Below are 12287 nucleotides of genomic sequence, written 5' to 3' on the forward strand. Positions count from 1 at the left end.
CTCATAATACGTTACAGGTCTCTCTCTCTTCACTCTTCTCATAATTCTTGCTGCAAATCCTCTCAATCAACGCAAGTTCATGAAATTCTTCAAGAAATTAAGGTTTGTCATTCAACTTTTATAATTTCTATTCTTACTTTTATTGAATTAATGTGTTCGTTTTTAATATTTTCGATTTAGTTTCCTTGTATTTTGTTCGATTTTTTTTGGTTTTTTTCCAGTCAATTTCGAACAGATCTTAGCAGAATTTCGCAATTTTTGATTTTTTTTTTCTTCTAATTCAAACAATTGATTATAGATTCGTCAATTTCGAATTGATCTTTCCAGAGTTTTTGATTTTTGATATTGTGTTTGATTATATGCTAATTTTTTTTGCTTCATTTATAATTTTTTTTGCCAATTTTTTGAATCAATTTTTGATGATTTACTGTTTTTTTGTACAAAATGTGATGTGTCTGTTATTTTTTGCAACTAATTATGTAATTTCTAAACGAATGAAATGACTTCTGTGATTTGTAAATAAGCTTAGCGTGTTCCAAACTACTTTTCAGCATGTTCTAAATTAGTTATACGCTCTTGTTGTGTTCTTAATTGTTAGTGATAGCATTTTCATGATCTATTGGGTGGTTGGTTGGCGCTACTCTTGATTATACACAAGATTTTCCCAATAAGAGGGTCCTTGCTTTATAGGTGATGGAAGTTTCCAGTTATTCTTATAAATGAAGTTTTTTCCTTTTGTGTTATCCTAGCTAATTTTGGTGGTGAAGCAGAATATATATTTTTGGAATAATTGATCATGTTCTGAATAATTTGTGCATATGTTCTTATGTTCTAAAGTCTAAACTATAAAGTAAATATCCTAAACTTTATATTGTACATGTTATGTTGCACTTGGTGTTGGCTATATTAGTTGCCTATATTCTTTCAAGTGACTTGTATCAAGAATGAAAAAAGTGTGAAGTACTAAGTGCTGGAACCACTTTCAAGTAAATTTTTTCTTCTGGTGTTGTGTTATATTGTGCCTGCTACTGTTTTAAGCAGAATGTCCCTTACCAGGCTGCCACAACTCATCACATGTCTCTATTTTATACTTGTATTTATGAAAATGAGAATGGCTGATATATGATCAATTTGCATGCTGCAGCCTGTCATTCAAGATAACTTGATTTCGTCATTGAACTTGGGTTATCTGATGTATACATACAGAGTCGTCAGTCGTGTCTTGCTTATGATATTTATATGTCGTTTTTAAAGTGTGGAAATTATTGATTACTATGTAAATATAAGCTCTACGATATAAAGTGATTTCATAGGAATTGATGAAAGAATGTGCGAATTAAAAATAGTACTCTAATAATGTGGATTACAAAATTTGTAGTGTTAGAAAGTGGTAACTGATGAATGCTCATTACTTGAGACTTTGACAAGTCAGTATCCTATTGATTACTTGAGAGTTGCCTGGTTGGTTTCTTGTTCCAAATTTTATTCTTGTATATGGGTTCTACTTGGGGGAATTTTGATGATGGAGATGTAGACATGTGGATGCTTGGGGTAATTATTATAATAAGTGCATAGTTTTTTTTTTGACAAGATAATAAGTGCATAATTTAGAACACAAAGTAGAATATGACTTTGATTGGCCTATACTCATTCTCTCTATAAAATTTATTGGCCTGTAGTGTACCATTTGTAAATAGGCTTGAAAATAGAATATGACTTTGATTACTTGCACACTTTGGCATACTATATCATCACTATGCATATCATGTGAGTACTACAGGTATACTCTTCTCAAACAACCTCACATGATATGCATATCGATTATGAGTATACTTTCTAATTTAAGCATTACCCTTTATTGTTAGTCATATTTTTGTCAAAACTTGCTTGGTTAGCATTAGTCTTAACATGGGATAGTCTTTGTCCTCCCAAAATGTGTACTAAAGGATTGCTAATGACAGTATAAGCTAACCTAATGTCTATCTTTTTAGTAATTTTTTTAGTTTAAATGCTTTATATACATTAGCCTACTAGCTCAACGGGTAGAGTATCGTGCAAATGCACAAAAGATGTGGGTTCAAATCCCACGTAGGTTCATTTTCATAGTGTGGAGACAAGAGTTTGTATGTGAGTTAAGTTGTAACAAAGTTTCCATAGTCGTTAATCATATCAACCAATTTATTCTTGTACAAAATATAACTTAGAGCTAATTTAATTTTCCTTTTAAAGTTATTTTTAGAATTAACCTATGTAGGAATCGAACCTACATCTTCTATGCATTTGCATAGTGCTCTGCCAATTGAGCTAAAAGGTTTTAACATATATTCTAAATTTTACTGAATTTGTTCTAAAATTTATTGCAAATGTTCTAAAATTAGAACATAGGAATTGTTGAACAGAATATTGCTATGGAACGAGTTGACGCACACCAGCAACCACCTATTCGGGTATACGAGAGGAGGCACAAACAAAAGAGCAAGGGACAAGATCAACAGCAACAGTAAAGTGTAATGAGGAAAAGACAACGAATTTTAATGATCCACTCACTGGCAGTACAGGACAAAATATTAATGTTAGAGTACTTTGTGAGAGAAAGTTTGATATATATATAGTCTACTTTTGTTTTAATTTTTTTTTCAATGTTCTAAATTTAGTCTACTTATGTTCTAATTTTTTTTTTCTTATGCTCTAAATTTAGTCTACTTATGTTCTAAAGTTTTTTATTCCTATGTTCTAAATTTTTTCTACCTATGTTCTAAAGTTTTTTTTCCTATGTTCTAAATTCTTTTGCCTATGTTCTAAATTTAGTCTACTTATGTTGTAAAGTTTTTTTTTTCCTATGTTATAAATTTTTACTACCTATGTTCTAAAGTTTTTTGTTTTTTTTTTATTTTTTTTTATGTTTTAAATATTCTTTTATCTACGTTCTAATTTTTTTTTCCTATGTTCTAAATTTAGTTTACTTATGTTCTAAAGTTTTAATTTTTTTTCCTATATTCTAAATTTTTTTAATCTATATTCTAATTTTTTCCTATGTTCAAAATATTCTTTTACCTATGTTCTAAATTCTTTTGCCTATGTTTTAAATTTAGTCTATTTATGTTGTAAAGTTTTTTTTTCCTATGTTCTAAATTTTTACTACCTATGTTCTAAAGTTTATTTTATTTTATTTTATTTTATTTTTTTTATGTTCTAAATATTCTCTTACCTATGTTCTTATTTTTTTTTTCCTATGTTCTAAATTAGTCTACTTATGTTCTAGAGTTTTTTTTTCCTATGTTCTAAATTTTTTCAACCTATGTTCAAAATTTTTTATACCTATGTTCTGAAGTTTTTTTTTTTTATATTCTAAATATTATTTTACCTATGTTCTAAATTCTTTTGCCTATATTCTAAATTCAGTCTACTTATGTTCTAAATTTTTTTTTTCCTATGTTCTAAATTTTTACTATCTATGTTCTAAAGTTTTTTTATTTTTTATTTTTTTTATTTTTTTTATATATATATATGTTCTAAATATTCTTTTACCTATGTTCTAATTTTTTTTTTCTATGTTCTAAATTTAGTCTACTTATGTTCTAAGTTTTTTTTTTTTTTTTTTTTTTTCCTATGTTCTAAATTTTTTCAACCTATGTTCTAATTTTTTCCCATGTTCTAAATTTTTTCTACCTATGTTCTAAAGTTTTTTTTTTCCTATGTTTAAAATATTCTTTTACCTATGTGCTAAATTTTTTTTCCTATGTTCTAAATTTAGTCTACTTATGTTCTAAAGTTTCTTTTTTCCTATGTTTAAAATTTTTTACATCGTTCCACGATCGTTGCCAGGCTCCTGAGGTTGGAAGTAAGCCATATCATGTGTTACATTATTTCCACGTTTTTTCACAAAAGACCAATCTAAGCATCAGAATTCAGAACATAAAATTTTAATATTTCATCCGATTTTTAATTACTTAATCTATTTTAATACTCTAATACGGCCGAAAATGAAAAGTGGAGGAACAAAGGAGTATCATCTAAAACCAAATGCAAGGAACTCAACACCTCTGAGTCTCTGACTTGTTGCGTAGTGCCTCGATAACACTTAGACAATCACTCTCCACCACCAAACGCCTCATTTCAGTCTCCTTCCCCATATGCAGCCCCTAGAAAACAGCCTTGGCTTCCCCCACCCTCGATTCCCACTTTTCTAAGCTTTGGAACACATCACACCAAAGGATCTCCCCTGAACTTCCTCTGCATACCGCACCCAGCCCATAACATCTTTACAACATACAACACCTAAATTTAGAACATACGACGCTTAAATTTAGAACATGATCATGAACATAATCGAACATGTAATTTAGAACATTGATACGAAGTATAATAATGCTAATCAATTAAACTAAGTGACGACAGGAAATACATTGTACTTGTATTTCAAATCCTCTGCATAAAATATACAATCTTCAAATTTTGTAAGATAACACACATGAACTTGCAGCTGAAGCTGTTTTAAATATTCGATAGCTTCATCCAACATTGAAGCCTTATATATCCGTCTGCCATAAAATAAAATATTGTAGTAAAAAACATTGATAAAATGGAAAAATAATTAATAATTATAAGTAGTTTTAGTAGCACCTTATTGGAGTTGGGAATCAATTTTTGCAGTGCTTTCATTTTCTCGTTGATACTCTGCCGCCTTCTCTGTCCACAATGAAATTATCAAAAAAATCTAACGAAATTGCAAAAAAAATATACTGAAATTGAAGAACAAAATAACATGTCCAAAACAATGTATAGACGAAAACAATGTTTTCGAACATATAATGCACATAAGCAATAAATATCTAACGAAATCGAAGGAATATGTACCTGAATTTGAAAATTGCGAAATCTAAGACTTTATCGCCAAAATTTGTACTTTTATTGAACAATTTGACTTATTTTATGATCCTTGATGTTGAATTTATGCAAAAAAATGAAGGAAAAATGTTGAAAATCCTTCAAATTGCAGCTTCTATGGAGATTTTTGGGAGTTTGAGGAGAGAGAAAGTCATGAACTACTACGATAATTGAAGAGAGAGAAAGTTAGGGTCGTGTTTTTTTTAGGAAAGATGGTTTTTATTTTGTTTTAATCCTGACCGCTCATCCCAATCTAATCCTACGGTTGAGATTGGTTCTTATATAAGTAGGCTTCTTATATAAGATTAATATAGTGGAATGCTAATACATTAATTTTTCCGCATCCCTCCCCTAGATAGATAGATATATATATATATATATATATATATATATATATATATATATATATATATATATATATATATATATATATATATATATATATATATATATATATATATATATCAATTTGGAAATACTTTGACAAGATTAATATAGTGGAATGCTAATACATTAATTTTTCCTCCGTAAATCAATTCATTTAGATTAATTCAATTACGTAAGTATATGAAGGCCTTAACATTGAACCGTACTCCATTATCAAACATAATTTGTAGATTACAAACATTAACATTGCGATTTACCAAGCAAAATGATAGTGAAAATGCAAATAATTTATTTTTTACACCCTTAATTTCGTTTTCTGTAATTCAATATCAAAACCCTAAAATTAATCCCTTTAAGTCAAAACCCACTAAAAAGGAAATCAATTCATATGCTTTTTTGAAATAAAAACACAAGGAGAAGTAGTATACCTATAGAATTCTTTGCTTATTGCTAGTAAGAGATCAATATTTTTAACAGAGGATGAATATTGAACAACTTTAGAAGAAGTTCAACAGATGCTCAAATCCCACGAAAGAATTGCAAATACAGTAAAAGTACTCCGTATTATTTTTGGGTTTTTAACTCATGTGAGCCCACTTTTTTTTTAAAAAAAGTGGGTTATTTTAACCAAACTTGGACGGAAGTTTGGATAGAGGTCCCAAACAATGCAAAATTAAAAGATAGGTCCCAAACGATAAAAATTGTGAAACTTAGGTCCCAATAGTATGCTTAACTCAAATTTTGTGAATGATTTTCCAATAGGATGTTCTCTCATAGTCGAAGAATATTGTTTGTTTGTGTCAAAAAAGAATATCTTTTGTAATTGTGTATATTCTCTATTACAAACACTCTAAGAGCATGTTTAGTAAGGATTTTTAAGTTAGAAATAGATTAAATTAAACCATATTATTATCAAGTATTTAGTTAGAAGGTTTCAGTAATAATTACCACTATCTAATAACAGTAATCCATGATTTTCACTAATTTGTTACCTCTCTTAAACATAAGGTAACAATTATACTTACCCACCTCAAACAAAAATGTAAGAAAGTGGGTTTAGTTTAGACCTGGCATTCCTGACCCAGACCCGATCACCCGACCTGAATGACTCGACCCATGACCTGAAATTGGCCCGACCCGACCCATACCCAACCCGAAAATGGAGTTGACCCGATCCTGACCTGACCCCTAAACTGACCCGACCCGAATGTTGACCCGACTCGAAATTGACTAGAAATATTTGACCCGAACAAACCTGATGCTCAAAATTGACCCGAGTAGACCCGAAATGTCCCGAACTAAAATTATCTTATAATTGAAATAAAAATGTCTAGTGTCAAAAATAACTCAAATTGTTCATCTTCAACCATAGCAATCTCATAAACCGAATTGATAGTTTTTATTATAACAATAACAAAATATAAAATTATTGAATTGAGCTTGATCCACAAATGGAACAACCCGAACATGACCAAACCTGTTTTTGACCCGACCCGAATATGACCCGAACATACTTGACCTGAAAATGGTCTAACCCGAACATACCCGACCCGAAATTGACACGCACCGAACTTAACCTGTTACCTGACCCAAGTCATACTCGAAACCTGAAATGACCCGACCCGTACCCGACCCGAATGTTAACTGATCCGAAATGACCCAATCTGAAATTGACTCGACCCGTACCCGACCCGAACAACCCATTTGTCAGGTTTAGTTTAGTTTAAATTATCCATTTTCATGGTTAAACCAAACAAATGAAAGGTCAAATGAAAAACCGATGATTATTATAAATAAACTCGTGCATGTTTAGTTTAGGAGAAATTTATGGAAATAGAATAATTTAAACTAGCATATATCATGCATGTATCATCATCAACCAGCTGAAATACTATTCTTATAATAGCCATCTAGCTTTAGTTAGAAGCAGCTGCTTTGAACCTAGGCATAATAATCTTGGCAAACTCCATAAGCTTGTCAACCTCAGGGATGTAATCTTTGACAGCATCAGCAGCAGAAAACCTCTCAGCCCAGGTGAGGAGGCTAGGCGTCTCTTCCTTGTTGAGCGCGTTAATGTTGCTTAGTTTTTCATAGACGTATAACCACCCTAAGTAGCTCCCCAGGGCAATGTCAAGGTACCCGATATTGTCGCCGCTGAAAAAAGGCTTCCCTTTGCTGCATTTGACAAAGGCATCCTCAAGCAATGACAGCCCTTCTTTCACTTTCTCTATTGCTGCTGCTCTTACTTCCTCACTTTGTGCGAGGGCTACTTCACGAAATGTTGGGAACCACTACATGTTTGGTAACAAATGTACATAAATATTTAACTTGCAATACAGACGTTAGTTGTCTATATTGATCAACACTACGGGTGTTCAAAAAAAACCCGACCCGGTTGTCCCGTCCCGAATTCTCGATGACCCGTAAAATACCCGACGGGAAATTTTCAAAATTTTCTGTTTTTTTTGTGTCGGGTTCCCGTCCCGGTAAAATAATAATTTCGTGGGCCGGGACATGGGACAAGCTTTGCTAAACTCGGGTACCTGGATACCCGTTAAAAAAAATTACAGATTTTTTTTTTTTGAAATTACAGCAGGCTTTTTTAAAAAAAAATTACAGCAGGTTTTTTTTTTTATAATTACAGAACTTTATTTTTTTAATTACAGCAGGCTTTTTTAAAAAAAATTACAGCAGGCTTTTTTTTTTAAAAAAAAAAAAAATACAGCAGTTTTTACAGCAGTTTTTTATAAAAAAAATTACAGAACTTTTTTTTTTTTAAATTACAACAGGCTTTTTTTTTTTTAAATTACAGCAGTTTTTTAAAAAAAAAATTACAGCAGGTTTTTTTTTTTAAAAATTACAGCAGTTTTTTTTTTAATTACAGCAGTTTTTTTTTCTTAAAAAAAATACAGCATGCTTTTTATTAGATATATAGCAGATTTTCCCATAAAGAATACAACATATTTTAGGTATAAATTTTTTTAAAAAAAATAAATAAATAGAATCCGGGTACCCGTGTCCCGTCCTGGATAATTCGGGTACGGGACACGGGCCGATTTATCAACTACCCGGATATGAACACCCCTAATCAACACTAACCAAACAATCAAATCATACAAAAAACTTTACTCCTTTTGAGCTCCGTTGAGTCACTTGATTAATGCTCAAATGATGCGTTTCTTGATTCGTTTGGTCTTAGGTTTAAACAAGCTTCACTCGTTTGTTTTCGCCTAAGGGTTCTAAATCTGATTTCAAGGCTTCACTCACCTTAATCTCGTGATTTAGGGGTTTTTTTTGAGGATAGTTTGAATTAGCTTCACTCACTAATTAATCTAACCTCTCTTAAATCAGGTTTCACTCGCCTAATCTAAGGGTTTTTATGTTTAACTTCACTCGTCAAACACAAAGAAAACTTGGAAAGAAACGTTCCAAATTAACAAGCAATAAAGCTTTAATCAACAAAACAAACTTGTATAATTCGAAGTTTACAACCTTTATTTATAGACTCAAAACTAATCCTAAACCTAATCAAATTAGAAAACTAATCCTAATTAAATTAGAATCCCATTTGACCTAGAAAACCTAAGAAAACCGAAACTTGATCCCCAAGTTCCTAATTCGGATATGACTAAACTAACTAAGTTTAATTCAACTTAGATTAGGTTATTCAATCCTCCTAAAACACCTAGACACGCCTAAAAACCAAAGTCAAGTCCTAATCCACTTAGGAATTTACTTTGCTAAAAACAAGTCCTAATTCAAATAGGAACTCACTAGACCAAAACAATTCCTAATCAAAATAAAAATCCTAATGCTTAAAACAAGAAAAACCCTTTCAAGTGAAAGGTAAAAACTTGTAAGCCAAAATCTAATCTAAGAAACATTAAAGAAACGGACCAAGAAAGGAAACGTTGAATGCATCCGCATCATACTCCCCCTCTTGAAAACGAACTTGTCCTCAAGTTACATCATAACAAGGAACGAGATCTTTTGCACTAAGAGAAGCACAAACGCCTTCACCAAGTAGCACTTGAGATGTATCATAATGATCCCCTTCAAGACCTTTCATATGATTCATAAAAGTAATGTTTTGTTCCATCAAAGAAGCCATCTTTTCAAGCAAGTGAGTTTCCGTTGATTTGCTCACCATATTTGCGCACAATCAATAATCTTCCCTCGAATGTTTGTTGCTGTAGATTTTGCGTCACTTATCCAATGACCACGAAATTTTACAGTCTATAATTTTAGTCCAATAGGAATCCAACCAAAAAAGAATCACCGAAAAATACCAAGTATATAGTTCGCAGTAACCTAAAACTTCCAACTGGTCCAGATCTGCGCCGAGAAGAACAAGAACCAAGAAACTAGCACGAATTGATTCTTGATTGCTCAAGAATAAGGATATAACGACTCAATAATCACACCAAAAGCTCTGATACCATTTGATGCGTTTCTTGATTCGTTTGGTCTTAGGTTTAAACAAGCTTCACTCGTTTGTTTTCGCCTAAGGGTTCTAAATCTGATTTCAAGGCTTCACTCACCTTAATCTCGTGATTTAGGGGTTTTTTTTGAGGATAGTTTGAATTAGCTTCACTCACTAATTAATCTAACCTCTCTTAAATCAGGTTTCACTCGCCTAATCTAAGGGTTTTTATGTTTAACTTCACTCGTCAAACACAAAGAAAACTTGGAAAGAAACGTTCCAAATTAACAAGCAATAAAGCTTTAATCAACAAAACAAACTTGTATAATTCGAAGTTTACAACCTTTATTTATAGACTCAAAACTAATCCTAAACCTAATCAAATTAGAAAACTAATCCTAATTAAATTAGAATCCCATTTGACCTAGAAAACCTAAGAAAACCGAAACTTGATCCCCAAGTTCCTAATTCGGATATGACTAAACTAACTAAGTTTAATTCAACTTAGATTAGGTTATTCAATCCTCCTAAAACACCTAGACACGCCTAAAAACCAAAGTCAAGTCCTAATCCACTTAGGAATTTACTTTGCTAAAAACAAGTCCTAATTCAAATAGGAACTCACTAGACCAAAACAATTCCTAATCAAAATAAAAATCCTAATGCTTAAAACAAGAAAAACCCTTTCAAGTGAAAGGTAAAAACTTGTAAGCCAAAATCTAATCTAAGAAACATTAAAGAAACGGACCAAGAAAGGAAACGTTGAATGCATCCGCATCATCAAAATGTATCAAGATTTTGCAAAGTCATTTAAGAGTTACGATCATAAACATATACGGAGTACTTTTTTTTTTAGTAGTAAAATCAATCCATTAATAGAAAATCATGCATCTACAAAAGATATTCGAACCATTAAAATGTAGTAGATCACAAAATTAAGAAATAATACCTCATCGATGTAAGCAGCCCAAAAGCGTTGGATGGCTCGATCATAAGGCTCAGCCGGGAGAATGGATGGAGTAGATGGAAAGGCCTCATCAATGTACTCATCTATGTTGAGAGACTCACAAATAGGCTTATTATGATGAAGAAGAACAGGGATTTTTTTGTAAACAGGGTTTGTTTTAAGTAAAAGATCACTTTTAGATTGCAGTGTTTCTTCAATATATTCATAATCTACTGATTTCAAGTGAAGTGCAATTTTTGGTTTTATTGCAAATGGACTTGGCCAAAATCCCAGCAATTTCACCTCTTTTGCCATTTCCAATTTTTTTTCTTTATCTTAAGATTTTAATCAAAATGAAGATTATCTCTCTTCAAAATTATTGTTATTGTGTGGTATAGGAGGAGTAATTCCCTATTCCTCACTATGAGGAACAAGTTTTGTTCCTCATAGAGTATGTGTTAAGAGTAGAGAGGTCCACCCAAAATTGATAGGCGATCCCCACTAGTGAAAAACATCACATTATTTTTCAAAATGTCATTGTGAGAAACAAAAGTGTTCCTCATGATGAAGAACTGAGGCTCCCTTGGATAGGAGCTTCATGGAAACTTCAAACCATTTTTAATTCATCACTTAGTCAAAAAGTGTATGATTAAATTTGTTCAAGTCAAAATTGATTGCTTAATCTATCAGACTTAGTCAAAAAGTGTATGATTAAATTTGTTCAAGTCAAAATTGATTGCTTAATCTATCAGAAATTATTTTGATAACCACTTTTGATTCTTAAAAAAAATTGATTGCTCAAGTCAAAATTTGATTACTTGACTCCACATATTCTGCATAGTAGATCTAGGCTTTGTTTTGTTCCACTTATTTTATCTTTAAATATCGGAAATTATTTATAAATTTTTTTTTTTTTTTTTTTTTTTTTTTTTTTTTTTTTTTTGAACAAATTTATAAGTGATTTTGTTTGAAATTATTTGACAAAACTTTTGGCCTGAGTTTATTTCAGGATTTTTTTTTATCTTAAATATGTCGAAATTGTCAATAAAGTCATAACCTAAGCGTCCATATAGTAGCCATTAGCCAATAATAGATAGATTTGGGGATGAATTTGAGAGTAACTTAGCTAGTCAAATAACATGAATACTTATTACAGAAATACAGAGTAAATTTCATCAACTTCGTAAGACGCTTTGAATCCTCAATTTACCTACATGTAGTAATAAAAAATGAACGGTTGAAATGTCCAGACTAAGAGACAAGAGGATACAAGAACAAAGAAGATATGCAAGAATCAATGGAAACAGAAAAGAATCAGTAAAAGATGCATATATATCAAGGAAGGATCAGCTATTAGGAAAATAATCAAAGGGACGTGAAGAATCACTGTCCTTAAAATATTATTATTTGCCCCCACTAGATTTGCACTTGGGAGATGGCAAAGATACTTCCAGGGATTTCCCTAATATACTAGTGTTTTATGACTGCAAAAATCAATATACACTCAATGAACGTTTTTATGAAAAAATAAAAGAGAAGAGAAGAAAAGAATGTAGTTTGGGAAAAGCAATCACGTTTATATATATAGAAAAACTGATTAGATAAGAAGATATAGTTATTTAAATCTTATCTTCTTAATCCTCC

General features: G+C 31.2%; 1 protein-coding gene across 1 annotated transcript; it reads right to left on the reverse strand.

Moving 5' to 3' along the window:
• Positions 1–6180: 6180 nt before the first annotated feature.
• LOC110698052 (glutathione S-transferase U16-like) lies at positions 6181–12192 on the reverse strand. The gene is made up of 2 exons (XM_021875455.1): positions 10647–12192; positions 6181–7565 (listed from the first exon to the last, which is right to left on the reverse strand). Exons 1-2 carry the CDS (start codon positions 10956–10958, stop codon positions 7191–7193), a joined length of 687 nt encoding a protein of 228 aa, XP_021731147.1. The 5' UTR covers positions 10959–12192; the 3' UTR covers positions 6181–7190.
• Positions 12193–12287: the final 95 nt, after the last annotated feature.

The sequence above is a fragment of the Chenopodium quinoa genome, unplaced genomic scaffold (genome assembly GCF_001683475.1).
Source record: "Chenopodium quinoa cultivar QQ74 unplaced genomic scaffold, ASM168347v1, whole genome shotgun sequence".
NCBI classification, from domain to species: Eukaryota; Viridiplantae; Streptophyta; class Magnoliopsida; order Caryophyllales; family Amaranthaceae; genus Chenopodium; species Chenopodium quinoa.